The sequence below is a fragment of the Cetorhinus maximus genome, chromosome 25 (genome assembly GCF_964194155.1).
Source record: "Cetorhinus maximus chromosome 25, sCetMax3.hap1.1, whole genome shotgun sequence".
Classification (NCBI taxonomy): domain Eukaryota; kingdom Metazoa; phylum Chordata; class Chondrichthyes; order Lamniformes; family Cetorhinidae; genus Cetorhinus; species Cetorhinus maximus.
In genome coordinates this window covers 4,932,066-4,948,894 of record NC_135903.1, presented here as the reverse complement: position 1 = coordinate 4,948,894, position 16,829 = coordinate 4,932,066, and the positions used below count along the sequence as shown (strand labels likewise).

Below are 16,829 nucleotides of genomic sequence, written 5' to 3'. Positions count from 1 at the left end.
AAAATGACCATAACGCTAATGGAGTAAATGCAAGACACAATTTTCTCAATCTTTGTTCAACCTCCAGCCACAAAATAGGAAATCTCATCATCTAGGAGGAAGAGGGATAGACCCAAGGACTTTTGAGTTTCACACCAGGAACAGTGGATCATTCAGCTACCACCCAAATAGAAAATAAGTTTTGTAATCATGTCTTTCTGCTACCTGCGTTGTTTGTTGAGGGTCCCTGGTGACAAAAATAGTACGGCAGCATTGGAATACCAGGTAGAATGTTTTAAATCAACAGCAAACTTATCCCGTAGTTGAAATCAGTGTGCATGTGTATAAATTGCTTTAAAAAATGCTCATTTCATCAATTACATTGTAAGCTGTTGTCCTGCCATCTGAGTTTTGCCTGGCCACTGCATAGCATACAGCAATCCCTGTAGTATAATAGTGCCCTTAAGTACTTTTCAAGTTCTAACTCCTCTAGCCCACTATTACTACTGCAGATGTGGTTTCACATGGTTAACCAATGACCATAATCCACCTTTGCGTAGTCTATATATAAATCTGCATTATAGTTGCTACTGAAATTAATGATGCCAATGCATTGAAGTGGAAATATTCAGTGAAGTACAATCAGGGACATTACAGCTTAGGCAAGGCAGAACTGAATGCGGTACTGTAGAGAGCTCAATTAGGTAAGTCTTCACGTCTTTATTTATTAATCAAACTGATGTATAATATTGGTAGAAAGCAATAAAACAGCTTCAAAAGTAAATGTAAGAAATATTTTTATTTCGTTAAGCAACCTAACAGCTAAATAGGACAAAGTACTTGCCCATTTAATTACAAAATGGCATTTTAAAATAATATTTACTAAACCTTTACAGATTTTCCAACACACAGTATGTAGCTATTACTATGGCCATGTTATTAATGCACAACTCAATCTTGCAACTGATGTGCCACAAAATTTGCCAGAAAAAAAACCGATCTGTAGTTTTTACTGTTTTTTTTTTGGTGAAAAACACAGGGGTATTGCATAGAAAACAAGGAGTGATCGGCATTTTATATTTCCAGCCTTCACTGCCAGTCTCCAAGCTGCTCCTTTTGTCCCTCCTGTCCAGAAAGTGATAACTGCACAACAACGAATAGCTTTCTGGTAACCAGCCCAGGTGTCTTCTCCACCTTGGACATTGAGGGCAGTGTTATTCAGGCTTGAAGAACACAACTGTGTTCAGTACTCAATTGCTACACATACATGCCACTGGCTAGACTGGGGACCATCACATTTTTTCCCCCCCTCTATCCAGGAGAACTGAAACGAACTACATCGTAAAAGGCATGAGAGAACAATTGTCATGCCATCACCAAGACCACACTAACTGTGAGCAGCTAAGTCAGCAGCGACTAGGTAATGAGAGGGGCTTGGAGGATAGGGTGTCATCGCAGATTTTTGAAATATTAATTTCAATTCAAAAATTCATGTGCTAAAAGCAGGGTATTTTAAAATCTGGTCAAATTAGATTAATGCAGTTGCGCAGTGTTAAAAGCCAATATAAAATAGCTCAACTTGAACATGACAAAAGTAAAATTAAACCAGATAACCTTGTTCAAGGGATAACACAAAATGTGGTTGGCACAAACTCGGTGAAAACCTTTGATAATCTATTAGAGTTGAATCATTTTCAATGGGACAGCTAAAACATCTCTCTTTACGATGTGTTCCTTCAGTTATACTGGCATTGAAGGCAATGCTTTAGCCTTTTGATGACATCTGCTTAAAAGACACAGCTTTTGAGTAATGTTGGCATTCACGTAGCTTGAAATGGCCTGCAAATTCCTTCTTCTAGGTGGCCTTTCCTGACTTTTATATTCTGTATTGCAGCTAGTTAATGTGGATTCTGCAGAAATGATGCAATAAACAAGATCGCTCGGTAACCAACTAGAAGTCAACAGAAGTTTAGCAAACAGTGCTGGGTCACTGCAAGCTGAGGTTGATGAACATCTGCCGAAAAACAGCATTTGCTTAATCTCCAGTACTCCACTGGATTATCTGAATGCACTTGATCAAACTGCTGGCAACTACCATGAAGAGCCTTGCTATGACAAGTTTTAGCAATTTTCAGATCACTAGTTGTTTGTCTGAAGGTATACATACATCTCAGACAGAAGTGCAGCTTACTTTGAAAGGAGATATGTACTGTTTCACCAAATGCTGCAAGTAGCAAAGTAACTTTCCTTTCAAAAATTAACAATTTACATGCAATCTGTCAATATCACATGCAGTTTTCCCAATTTGGACTAGTATCAATTTTAGGAGTTGAGTTTAATGCTTGTTCACATGGAGCTGGTTCACAACTGCATAGGCTCAACAAGCATTCCAACACCAGACACTGAAAGGAAACTTTCATCCCGTTAGTTTGTGCTTGGCATGGATCTACAATCCCATCCAAACATCTTCTCTTCATCACTGCTTGAAAGAAAACTTCATAAACAGAATTGGGTTCAGAAGTCAAATGAATTGTAGATTCTAAAGGGAAATTCTTCAATTTCGATGCTGCTGCACAGAAGACAAAGACTTATTGAAATGTTGTGCCCATGTAACTCCCATCGTCCAACCGAGTAGAGTGTAACTGGCTTCATATACAATGTTTTAAAATATATATAATCACATTGGCATGCTGAGTAGGTGGAAAACAGTTGAATTTCTTTCTCTTTTTGAGTTACATTTATCCTCTCTTTTATATCTTACTGCACACCCATGACTACTTTTCAGGCCTCTAATGATCCCAATTAAGCTGATCACTGGAAGGCCTACAAGATATCCTGCAAACTCCTGGAACTGACTAGGAAATCTTAGACATGAAGCAATGGCTTAACACCCCATGTTCACCAGAAAAGAATATGATCAGACCTGAGAGGGTGTCAATTTTCTCGAGAACGAGTGGAGTGGCAAACTGCATTGATGGTAAAGTTAAATTTTCACCTCAGATACAATATGCCTAGATCAAAAATCAATTTGCTTCATTGGCTTCACTGAACTTGAGAACCAACAATCTCCTAACTACAACAATCACAGTAAACTAACAGGTTTTCTCAGTTGTCTTAGGAAAATACCAATCTCTCAGTAAGGTTTTAATGATTTGATGAACATTTTAAACACACATAAAATGAAGCATGTGACTGCAGCACGCACAGAACAGGGTTGATAGAGGTAAATAGGACATGAAAGCAACTTGACAAAAAACAAGGATAAAGCATATATACAGAAAAGGTACAACATTTGAATACCAAAGATCTCCACTGGTGATGTTCAAGTAGTGACCCTGGCTTATGATCCTGTGCTAAACATAGAATGCAAGCAAAGTGGATAATAAGAAAGGGCTATTTGACTCACCAAAGCTCATCGCTAGCTTTCCCATTACAGTAACCAACTGTATTCTGAACATTTTAAATGATTTTGTCTCAACAACTCAGTGTAACATATCTCAAATATGTAAGACTCCAAGAGACTCAATAAATTAATGCAAACAAAAGACACAACCATATGGTCTCAGCAGGGAAGCTGAGTTTGGAGACGCTGCAGGTTGGCTGCCGTACTGTAGTCCCGATTCCACAATCTGCATTCTCGGTCAGTGTGCTCCCTGCGGGATGTGCAGGATTATCCCCAAAATGTATAATGAATAACTGCAGCGACACACAATTCAATGCGAAATATAACATTGGATTTCTGACACAGTCTGTCCTGCTTCCAGCCTACTGCTTTGACGTGCAAATTAGTTCATTAACAGTATGTGAATGATGTGAATGTGCGAGGTGATGTCGACAGTCATTAACCATAAAGTACATAGACATATCTCAACAGCATCAGGTGCACGTGGAGAGCTCACGTTTATCAGTGAATATTTATTTCTTTGTTCCTAGTTAGGCCTGAAGAGATGTGCCTGGTCTTCTTCAAAGAGCAGCAATGGCCTTTGCTGCCACCCTGCGCCCCAGCGGGAGGCCCAGATCAGTTATCGCTAACACTGTTTTCGGTTTGGACATGGCAGGCAGTTTCACCAGTTCAGAAACCTGTTTCAGAAAAAAAGACGTAAAATGATGTCAGGCTGAAAATACCTTCAAATTGCAAAATAATACTGAGTGGCAAAACCTCATTCTGAAATCTGCAGACACATTTTACCCCTGATAAAACTTCAACTATATATGGTTAACTAATGGTCTTAGAAAGTGCTTGCTCCAGTATGGAAACAGAAGCTTCTAAAACGTACACTGCAGTCTGTCAGCTTTTGAAAATCTAAAGCTCAGGTTGTAGCTGGAGGCTGTCTGGAAGGAAATTGAATTTTAAAGAATGGCATAAACATTCACTAGTTCATGCTGCAATATAATTATACATTGCACATATACAGTAAAATAATTAACAGAATTATTTTAAGTTCTCATTACAATAGATTGTCCAAGATTTTCACACAATGAATATTGGCCAACTTAAAGGAGAACAAACTTGAATTAATAAAACACCTTTCACAACCACAAGCCAACTCAAAATGCTTTACAGCCAATTCTGAAGTGCGATCATTGTAGTACTGTAGGAAATGCACCAATCAACTTGTGCACAGTAAACTCCTACAAGTAGCAATTAAATAGATAAACACCCGATCATGGTGATTGAGAGGTCAATGCTGGTCAGGGCACCAAGAGGAATCATGTTTTTCTTTTACCATAGAATTTTATAAATTCACTTGAGAAGACAGCCGGGGCTTTGGTTTACCATCTCAATCAAGAAACGGCACCTCCAACAGTACAACACTCCCTCAATGCTGCACTGAAGTTGGATTATATGCTCAATTTTCTGGAATGGGGCTTGAACCTTGATTTGGAGGGAAGAGTGCTAGAACTAAGCCAAGGCCGACACCTTACTAAAGGTTATGATGGAGAAGACAGAAATATCCCATTCAGAGCTCTAATTACAAAAAGTGATTAAACAGCACATAACAGAAACAGTACTTTAATAACACATTTTAGAAAGCCAAACAAAAACGAATTAAAAATCAATCGATGGGAATTTTGAACGATAAATCAAATTTGAAAAGCCTGAATCGACAACTCATTAAAAATGGGCTGAAGCAAATTAGCTTCCACTGACAATAATGGGCATTCCTGAATTTTGCAACAATGCCTATAGCTCAACAAACTGTCAGATTCCCATCTTGGCAAGTATTTTCCATCCATCCAGCTGAGACACCGTTTTTGCATTTTCGACAGGAGCCCAATGAGGTTAAAGATGGAAAATCCACATCTGTGGTTCCATCCACAGTCAAACTGCAGGCTGGTGTTCAATATTTATGCTCTTGCAGGAAGAAGGGCCACATGGGCAAAGAACTGGGGATAGCCTGACACCTACAGAACTGTACCCTGAAGTGAGTGAGTGTCTTTAGCAGGGGAAGGAAGAGGATGAAGTAACATTATAGAAAACAGCTGCCACAATATTACCCGTCCTTTCACAAATGCCAGTATGTTTATCTATTTATAACTAGCTGAGGACCACTATGAAAAATACACTCCCAATGAACAAGAAAGGAAGCATTAAATGATCCCAATCAGTTGATTTTTCCCATTAGCGGTCTAATCGCAGGGCTCAAATTACACAAATATACATGGCCAGAATAGGGGCAGGTCCCATTTGCCGACGCATACAATGACGCATGGTGATGTCGGGCGCGCGTCCCGACGTCACCGCGCATCGTTCCGATTTTCAGTTCGGCGGGTGTGCACCGGAGTTGGCTGCGCGCCCGCCGAACTGTCAAAGGCCTATTAAGGCCATTTAAAAACTAATTAAAACACTTAACGGAGCCCAGGTGGCCTTCGCATTTATCATGAACCACGGATGGGATGAGGTTTCATGAAGTGTTTATAAATTGAGTAAAAATTTTTATTATAGTTCATTGACATGTCCCAGCTCATGTGTCACTGTCACATGAGGGGACATGTCTTAAAAATTTTCTTTTTTTTTCTTTATTAAAATTTTTGACCATCAATCTAATCACCCTGAGGCAGCTCTGTGCCTCAGGGAGATTTCTGTGCTCTTTTGGCCCCGACTCGGCCTGCACAAGGTGCGCTCAGCGCTTCCGGGTGCGCATCATGCTGGGCAGGTCTTAATTGGCCCGTTCACGTAAAATGGCAGCGCGCAGCCGATCACAGGCACATGGGAGAAAATTCTCCCCATGTACAACAATACATTTTCGAAGGAATAACATTCTGTGTAACAGCTACCATAGATCATGGTATATAATTGGACCTTTGAAGCCTCAAAAAGTCCTTCCAAAAATGGGAGTTGACTTATACACCAAGTGTAAAAAAAATTGGTCTCTGTGTAGCAGTCTCTAAAATGGTAGCTTCTGAGCAATCTTGGTCTTCTGCTGCAACACCAGACATTTTCATTCCATAAAATGGCTACTACAACTAGCTATTGCTCGGAAATCCTTGCTGGGCTCAGGGTTTAATTTGGCCCACTTAAGTATGTATACACGCACTGCATTTCTGGTGACGATGTAACCATTCTGACGATTTTCGAGGACCCATTCCATGCTTCTCAAGATCAGGCCAGTGGCTGGTCCCTGTTTTCTTTATGCATTTGGTCTTGGGCATCTTCTTCAAGGTGGATCCCTCTTCCATTCTCGCCCCAGTTCTTCACTAACACCGAATTCCCTTGTTGCAGCAATTATTTGACGAGTCAGCAAATGTTATGACTTTTAGCTTGAAACCAACTTTGTGCTCCATTCTTTTTGCCTGAGGACTCATTTTTATTCGCCATTTTTCATATGTAGTCTGCTGTGTGTAGGTGTCTTAAATTCCCGAACATCATCTTGGCAATGTGTCCCACATTGCCTGCTTCATCCGATGCGCCTTCTTATATGGTGTGTAAAACACACATTTCTAAAAGTGAAAAATTGAGGTTGTCTCCTATTCCTGGTATAGAATATCTTAGCAGAAAATCGGGGTCAGCTTATTTGCCTAGTTTAGGCCTAATCATGATTTTTGGCACTGATAAAATGGGGTCATCTCATATGGCGCTATCTACAATCTATTTCCTGCTTTTTCAAGAGGGTGAAAGGCATCCTAGTGTTGTGAAAAGCTAGGCTATATACTATGCAATGAACCCTTCATTCCGATTAAGTATAAAGAATGATCACATACTAATTTATTTCTAAAGGTCTTCATCAACCTTTTCATATGATAGGGAGGGGTGTGGAGGGAACTACGTACTCAACTGACTGTATCCGCTCTCCATTTTTGAGTGATTCTGGCTGTTCTGAATGATCTGTTTCAGGAAGTACATGTGCAGATGGGCCAAGACCATAACTTAACATGTTGAATGTCTGGCCAATTTTGATGCAGTACATTGACAATCCAGTTGAGCAGCCCAAGTGCTTTAAACTTGGGTCGATCCACAATGAAGGAGCATTGCAAAATGGACAAATTGCGTACCACTATTTTATAAACACTGTACAGTAAGCTCTGTGTTATCTGGCACTCTACAACTGGAATTGTCTACTAACAAGAACTTCTGATGATCCCCTAATACAAATAGTCACTTTACCAACCAGAAGCAATTACAACGTTATCCGAAACCTGTACCTGTATATCGTATTATTTTATACTTCGTGTTTTAATGTGAAGATTTAAAAGTAAAAAGAATACTGTTCTTTACTTCCTGAGTACTGCATCTTAGTCCATGCTACAAGTATTGCATTGTATTCCAATGGTAAATGGAACTCTCCGTTAATTGGCATTTTTAATTAACTGGGACCATCTATTACCTGGTATGTGCAGGGAATGAAGATTTTACTGTAGACAGATTTTAATTTAAAGAGCATAATAATTTCATTACTTATTTTGGTCATCAGTCAATCTCTAGACTTGACTTACCATGGTAAAAGGCATGAATTGGAGAACACTACCACGACTCCCCTGGTCCAAACACTCCACACATTCTTCCATGAACCACTGAACAAACTGGGTGTGTGGACCAGCCACCTTTGAACTCAGGATCGAAGAGATCAACAGGAACAAGTTTGCTGAAAAAGAGATTGAGAAAATTCATGGGTCTCCTAACTCTTGTTGACCAAATTGTTCTAAAAATTCGTCTGTCCGATCCTTGCATTATTATTTTCACTTTATCCACTTTCAAAAGGAGATTAGTTAAAGCTGGGAGACCCTCCCACAGGCATTCATGAGATGAAATTTTAACAAGCTGCTGGCTTTAATCCACTGAAGCAAGATAGGAGGGATTATATATCCTGATGTCTTGTGCTCCACTGATTTTAGACATGGATGATCACAGCAATGTAAACATGACAGTGCATTCTTGAAAAGAGTTTAACCTTTGAGTTTTATCTTTTTAGGAAAAGGAATACAAAACCACAGTAGCTAGTTCTCCTTTCTAAAAATTAGAAATAAATAATGAATTTGTTCAATTTTAGTTTTCAGAATTAAGGTTATTTGAAGATAGTGTAAACACATCCATTTTGGCTTATTTTTGTCCAGTTTTCCTCCCAACATTTAAAGACACTGGCCCATATTGGGATGTATTCCATCGATGTCAACTGCCCTCTAATATGCTATTGAACTCACTTGGTCATTCTATGCATAAGTTGAGCACTGAATGGTAGTGAGCTACTTAACCATGTGGTGCATCACAGCGACGCTCAACTCTGTTTTCACTCAACAACGTGGAGTGGTTATTGGACAGTGATTACAGCATGCCTGATTTCTCTCCTTCCCAATTCTTAAGGGACCACAGGGATGGCACTTAAATAAATTCCAAGAACTAATCTATATTTCTGTATTGGTAAATAAAGATCCATAGCACTATTTGAAAAAGATGCTGGGAGTTTTTCCCAACTGTTCTGACCAACAATTTCTTGTCAACCAACATCGCCAAATACTGCCAAGCTACTTATTTATCTTATTGTGGTGTGTGGGGTCTTGCTGTGCACAAACTGATTGCAAAGCTTGCCTAGATAACAATAACAACACTGCAAAAATACTTCATTGGTTGTATGGTGCTTTGTGATTTCTTGTGGGGGTGAAAGGTGCAAGTTCATTCTTTCTTCAATAAATATAAATCGTTACAAAAAAATCTCAAATTAAATCCTTTTTCGAAGCAAATTTGCAGCCTACAGAAATGGGGACCTGCCTGAGTTTTGATTTGAGCTACTGTCACACAGTATAATGGCATTAGGAGTTTAGCAATAAGCACCCAAATCAGCTTGTTGCAGTCTGAGTTTATGGAAAAACCACTACTGTTACACATAGCCAATTCCATGACAAGAGGAAGAAGTTTCTTCCTCATCATTTCCACCACCTAGAAGCTGTCATCAAATAAAGATGATACTAGCCACCCTACCCTCTCAATGTTGCTCAACTTCCTTTTTTTAAGTGAAGTCCTTGCCCGTATGTAAGTTACATAACTCACGAGGAAGAGACTACTTGAGTATTGAAGAACACAGGATGTTAATCTCCAAGAAAGCCCCAACTGAAAATTCAATTTAGCAACCTATTAAAATTTGCTTAGCAATCAAATGCCAAAGGAGGGGAACCAATAAATTGGCAGAAAATCCAGCTAAAATGCCATAAAACTAAGAGGTCAAAAAGCAGTTTCCAAAGAAAAACAAACAATTCTACTTTTATATAGTAAAATTTACAACTTTTGGACACCCCAAAGCATTTTATAAACAATGAATGTTTCCGCTAAGCTGCTCACATGTGCAGGTCTTGTTCGGTGTTAAATGTCACACACAAAAAAATTTAAAGGTATCACATTGAAAAAACTGGCCCCACACTATTAAATTTTAGAGGCAACATTGAATATAACACAGTTGTTACATGGTCAAATGCCTGTGTAACAACATGGCCCTGAATCGATTTTAGTGGGAATACATCACTTACCCAATACTCTGTTCAAGGGGTCTCTCATGTTTATGTTGTGCAGCTGAGAGGCAGACAGTGAGCTGCTCATTGTACGATCACCTAAACGATTATATGTTGAGATAATAAAAGGAAACAGGACAAAAATTTAAAATAGTAACACAACAGAAGTGGAAAAAATATTCCAAAATGCAACAACTGCATCTCTAGTTAAAGTAAAATATAAAAGGGAGGAAAACTGAATTGCCAAGAAGTACATAACGTTCTAAAATATGCAAAATATGTTGCAAATGTCCACCATAATTATATCCATGGGGTATGTGATCTCTACTCATATCCGTGTTAGTCACTGTTCAGAATTCTGTAGAAAAGTGAAATCTGGCAATTTTTCTTTGGCTTTTAAAACAGAGCTTTGTTCTAAAATATTTGGATTGAATGCAGTTGGCATACTTGGAGAAAGTAATCTATTTCCATCATTCTCTGTTACCGGGTAATAACAAAATGCCTCCAGTATCATCTACAGGCAACAGAATGGAGTTCTGTGCACTGACACCCACTAAAAATATTTCTAAGAAATGCAATCAACACCAAACCACCAAGCACACTTTGCCAAAACAGCTGCACTTTCAATTGGAACTCAAGAACGCAGAATCTGTGGAAATAAAATGAAAAACTGCGCATGCTGAAAACGTGAAATAAAATGTAGAATGGTGCTGACACAGCTTTGTTAGAATCCTTCAGCAGATCTGGGCTGTTCTGTTCTAACGAAGGTACCAACCGGAACATTCCTCTCTTTCGCATGTTGATGATCTGCTCTGCACCTTTACCCAGGGCTGCTGTAAGGGTATTTGCCGCCCAAGGCAAACCTTCAGCCTGTTCCCCAGCACCAAACCCCTCCCCCCACCAACCCCATATTCTGGGAGACATTGGCGGAAATGATGTCATGGAGAGTCAGTGGAAGTAAGTCCTGGGAACCAAGGGATAGGCTCAGGGAGCAAGTTAACGTGAGGGTTCACTGCCTCCACTTTGGGAACTCAAACTCCCTGTTGTGAACACAACTGAGCAACAAGCTTCCGGTCACAGTCATTAATAGATATAATGCGGGAACATTTGCAGTAAATCTTAAAAACAAATCACTGGCCCAATCAGAAATGAACCCCTGCTCGCACCCATCACAGTTGGACTAATGCTTGCTGCTCATGCCTGATCCCCCAATGAAATGCAAACCCCACCAATCCCATCACAGCTCGCCAAAATCACTGCCAATATCTGTCCTCCTGGCTTTTTATTTGGCGTAAGGATATTTGAATTTGATTGGGCAGTGCTGTGCTGGATATGATGGCACTACGTGGCAATGCCTCATGATGATGAGAATTGGAGTTTTCCCCCCCCCTTGGTTGTTGATGACAAATTATGGGCTGATTTGTTTAAAACACCAGGTTTCAGTTCTGATTTTTTTTTAAAAGCCAACACTTTTTTACTGCCCCCAGCCACCCACCACCTCCATCCAAATATTGTTGCCTAGGTAATGCCTAGTTGGTCTATTGGTAGCGCCAGCCCTGCCTTTACCATGTTCTATGCAGTATTTTTGCTTCTGTGACTGGTCACTGACTATCCTCGTGGGGAGAGTGGGAAGGAAATAAAGTGCTTCTTTAGATTTGAGCTGGCTACAAGAGGACATGTCTGCTGATGGAAGTTTGTACCCAAGTAAATGAGGTGTGCCTCTAATACGAGAGAAAGGGGGCGAGCGGCAGAAGGAGAAGGGGCGAGCGGCAGAGGGAGAGGGGGCGAGCGGCAGAGGGAGAGGGGGCGAGCGGCAGAGGGAGAGGGGGCGAGCGGCAGAGGGAGAGGGGGCGAGCGGCAGAGGGAGAGGGGGCGAGCGGCAGAGGGAGAGGGGGCGAGCAGCAGAGGGCATTGAATATTAACCTAAAAAAAGGGGAGGTTTAGGTCCGATTGGCAAAGTTCAAGTCTGAAAAATCTATTCATGACCTAAACCTTCCTAATTCTGGCTTTAATGAGATTGGGAGTGAGCAGGTGACCAATCACCCTGCCCCAAAGAGGCAAGTTGGAACTAACAAACAATTTTTCAACTTTAACCCTAGTTGGCCTGGTTTCCCAAGCACTGGGCCCCAACACGTCTCCAATCTCCTCCAAGGGTTTGGCCGCCCATCCAATGGGCCACCAACCCCCAACCCACAGACTTAGCTGCATTTGACCGAGGTTGGCATCAAGGAGTTGCTTTGTTCAAAACTGGAGTCAATGGGAATCAGGGGGAAAACTCTCGCTGGTTGGAGTCATACCTAGCACAAAGGAAGATGGTTGAAGGTCAGCCATCTCAGCTCCAGGACATCACTGCAGGAGTTCCTCAGGGTAGTATCCTATGCCCAACCATCTTCAGCTGCTTCATCAACGACCTTCCTTTCTTCATAAGGTCAGAAGTGGGGATGTTCGCTGATGATTGCACAATGTTCAGCAAATGGATGGGAACACCACCACCTGGAAGCTCCCCTCCAAGCCACTCACTATCCTGACTTGGAAATATATCGTCGTTCCTTCACTGTCGCTGGGTCAAAATACTGGAACTCCCTTCCTAACAGCACTGTGGGTGTGCCTATACCACAGGGACTGCAGCAGTTCAAGAAGGCAGCTCACCACCACCTTCTCAAGGGCAACTAGGGATGGACAATAAATGCTGGCCCAGCCAGAGAAGCTCACAACCCGTGAATTAATTTTTAAAAAAACAATCTGATCATCACTCTCTAAAAAGGTGTCTAGAGTCCGATAAAAAAAATCTGTCAACAGGCTCAAAGGTAAATGGCTGTTGGAAATGTTCTCTAGAATCCACTGCACTCTCACATTAACAGCTTATTAATATAGCTACCAGCGGCAATCAAATTAGGCACATACACACGAATACAGAGTGGTGTTGATTACTCTTTAAATACAGTTTTGTGAAAATCACAGTTCCATCTTCAACTTGTGGGATACTGCCAGTAGGGTATGCATCACGTCAGAGTTTCTCCTCGTGGTTATGCCCTTATTTCTCATGCTATTATTCATACTATACATTGGCCTTTGAATTCTATTCATGATACCTTTTTTATATGGTTAAGCTGCAATACAATTCAACAGCACAAGTAGCCAATGTTTAATAAAGCCCACTGCTCTTTAGGCTGGGCTGTGGTTTAAGTTAAGAATACTCACCAGGACTGGACAGGATATTTGGATCCTCTTCATTTGAGCTCAACAGTCGTAATAGTTTTGATGGCTGGCTGTCATCCAGTGGGAACAGATTGATATAATCCTGTTGAAACAGGGGCCCCATCATATTTAATTGTGCTACTAGATTTAGATATCACATTTCACATGTAAATTAGACACAATTAGTGCAATGAAAGCAGAAATGCTATTCACCACGAACAAAGACCTGTCCAAATGAGCATGAGAAAGATTTAGCTTCACATCCTATGGTAGACTGGTACATTTTAAAATAGCTTTTCCTATCACATTTTGAAGATGGTTTCTAACCAACAAGTACAGTGTAGCAGCCTAATGCAGAAATGACTCAAACAGCAAATAATACATCTTTTTTTTGCCTTTCCAGTTTTCTTTGCGGACTCTTAACAACATTGACCCATACTAGGATACTGTTCCATGGGTGTCAGCTACCCTCTAGTACCAGGCCTAACTTATGTGGCCATTCTTCACTTGCAAGGTTAAATATCATAAAGACTGAGTGGAGTTTGTGGTTGCAAACCCTATCCTTTCCCTCTGACTTGCATTTGAGTTCAGTCTCAGGATGAAGGGACAATTGTTCAGAAGTGAGATCGAAGAAATTTCTTCACTCAAAGGGTTCAGAATCTTTGGAATTCTCTGACCCAGAGGGTTGTGGATGCTCCATCATTGAACATATTTAAGGCTGAGACAGATTTTTAGTCTCTCAGGGAATCAAGGGATATGGGGAGCGGATGGGAAAATGCAAGTTGAAGCTGAAGATCAGCCACAATCATATTAAATGATAGAGCAGACTTCCCGAGCCCTATGGTCTACTCCTATTTCTTATCTTCTTATGGGACTGGCAGTATTAGTAAAGCGCATCTTTGGGTCAGAGTATATATGATAGAGTGGCAGGATGCTCTTCAAAGGTTGAGCTGATGGAACACTGTTGGAACTCTGCAGATGAGGCTTATTCCACATCTGGGCTTGTTGCTCGAGTACAGAGATCCCTCACTTTAACACAATTAAAGTCATTCTTCCTCCTCTAATTAAATCACTGTGAAATAGAATTGTAAAAAAGCTGGAGAGGATGTATAAGAGATTTACTAGAATGATATCCAGGGTGAGGGGCATCAGTTATATGAGCTGATTGGAGAAGCTGGGATGGTTCTCTTTAAAAGAGAAGGTTAAGGATAGATTTAAGAGAGCTCAAAATCATAAAGGGTTTTCATAGAGTCGGTTGAGAGAAACTATTTCTCCTGGCAGAAGGGTCAATCACCAGAGGACACAGATTTAAGAAATCTGACAAAAGAACCAAGGGGAAGTTAAGGGGAGCTTTATTTTTAAATAACAGATTATGATGATCTGGAATGCATGGCCTGAAAGGGTGATGGAAGCAGATTCAATAGGAAATTGGATCGAAAATAATTTACAGGAGTATGGAGAAAGAGTGAAAGCTCTTTCAGGGTAGAATCTTCCCAGCCCCGCAGAGGCAGGCTTGAAAACAGAACCGAGGGGAAATTTAGATACCAGTGTGTCTGGTCAGCAGTCTGACTTGTTCCTGCCTCCAGGCGATCTTGCTGGAGATGGGTCAAAGGCAACGGCTTGCCAATGGCAGGTAGCCAACTTGAATAATTAAGACTGATTGTGGGCAGATTGGGGATGTTACTGGGATCTCCTCCTACCTCCCAATGCCCCCCAACCCCCTCTCCCCTTGGGTCCGCCAAGGCCAAAGCCCGGTAGGTACTCGGAGGCTGCTTGTGGGGGGCCTGCGAGGCCTCTTTCATTACCTCCCCTCCACTGGAGGCACGAACATCAGTGGTCCACAACAGTCCATTGTGTCGAGCGGCTCCCTCTCCAGTGGTGGCCTGGCTGCTGTGGCCACAATTAGTTTTTAAAAAATAAATACTGCTGCAGGGGATGAGGCTGCTGTCCTTTCAAGGCCGTGGACCCTCGACTGGATCTGTAGCTTCAGGAACCCATCTGCCAGTCTTAATTGGACATGGTGGCACCCAGTTAGAAGGCTCCCTTCCAGAAGATTGCGATGGTGGGCACATTGCTGGTAAGTGCGAGGTCAGGAACTGGAATTGGTCCCACGCCACCATTATTAGACCGTAAGACATAGGAGCAGAAATTAGGCCATTTGGCCCATCGAGTCTGCTCCGCCATTCAATCATGGCTGATAAGTTTCTCAACCCCATTCTCCCGCCTTCTCCCCGTTACCTTTGATCCCCTTATCAATCAAGAACCTATCTATCTCGGTCTTAAATACACTCAATGACCTGGCCTCCACAGCCTTCTGTGGCAATAAATTCCATAGATTCACCACTCTCTGGCTAAAGAAGTTTCTCCTCATCTCTGTTCTAAAAGGTCTTCCCTTTACTCTGAGGCTGTGCCCTTAGGTCCTAGTCTCTCCTACTAATGGAAACATCTTCCCCACGTCCACTCTATCCAGGCCTTTCAGTATTCTGTAAGTTTCAATCAGATCCCCCCCACATCTTTCTAAACTCCATCGAGTATAGACCCAGAGTCCTCAAACGTTCCTCATATGTTAAGCCTTTCATTCCTGGGATCATTCTCGTGAACCTCCTCTGGACCCTCTCCAGGGCCAGCACATCCTTCCTGAGATACAGGACCCAAAATTGCTCACAATATTCTAAATGTGGTCTGATCAGAGCCTTATAAAGCCTCAGCAGCACATCCCTGCTTTTATATTCTAGTCCTCTCAAAATAAATGCCAACATTGCATTTGCCTTCCTAACTACCGCGTCAACCTGCAAGTTAACCTTAAGAGAATCCTGGACTAGGACTCCCAAATCCCTTTGCACTCCAGATTTCTGAATTCTCTTCCCATTTAGAAAATAGTCTATGCCTCTATTCTTCCTACCAAAGTGCATGACCTCACACTTCCCCACGTTGTATTCCATCTGCCACTTCTTTGCCCATTCTCCTAACCTGTCCAAATCCTTCTGCAGCCTCCCCGCCTCCTCAATACTACCTGTCCCTCCACCTATCTTTGTATCATCTGCAAACTTAGCCAGGCTGCATGATAGGCTGAATGGCCTCCTCCTGCACTGTCCAATTCAAATGATTGTAGATCCCATTCAAGATCCATCTTTAAAATTTTCTTTGTTTACTGGTAAAGTCAAAACCTGGATGGAGATATTTTCTTGCCATCAACTGTTTTTCCTTGCTGTTCACTGACTCATTCGCGGCTACAGGTTCCTGGGCAGCAGCAGTCTAAGGGGTTGTTTCTCTGACTGGACAATGAACGCCAACTATTAAATTATGAAGACCTTCCAAGTCCAACAAAATCTTCTCTTCGCTGGTGTCCAAATATGTGCACTCAGGGATTATTAGATAGCCATTAGTAGTCAGAACATTACTTGAATACGCTGATGACAACAGTAACATCCACAATGCGAATGTAGCTAAGATCAACCAGTTGAATGTCAGTGTGGTTCAATGCCGCACCATATAGTGCATTTAACCATCAAACCATCTTTGCCACTAGTTTTTCATTTCTTGTTTAAATTTCTTTTCCTCTAAGGCTTTCACACTATTTTGCAAATATTCACTTTTTTGTATGGATTAATTTTGCTGGTCTATAATTTTTTTTACTTTGTTTTATACTGGTTTCGCTTTTGAACTTACAGATGTGATTGTGGTTAATTGCTGGGAAGAAATAGGAAGTGGAT

At 41.3% G+C, this 16,829-nt stretch overlaps 1 protein-coding gene across 1 annotated transcript in view; it reads right to left on the bottom strand.

Moving 5' to 3' along the window:
• Window positions 1-759: 759 nt before the first annotated feature.
• med24 (mediator complex subunit 24) overlaps window positions 760-16,829 on the bottom strand; it is a 70,600-nt gene continuing 54,530 nt past the window's right edge. Inside the window, exons 23-26 of the mRNA XM_078529321.1 lie at window positions 13,120-13,219; window positions 9,937-10,017; window positions 7,915-8,063; window positions 760-4,059 (exon numbers count right to left, since the gene is read on the bottom strand). Coding sequence (XP_078385447.1) covers window positions 3,943-4,059; window positions 7,915-8,063; window positions 9,937-10,017; window positions 13,120-13,219 — 447 coding nt within the window. The 3' untranslated portion in view covers window positions 760-3,942. The remainder of the gene's footprint in view (window positions 4,060-7,914; window positions 8,064-9,936; window positions 10,018-13,119; window positions 13,220-16,829) is intronic.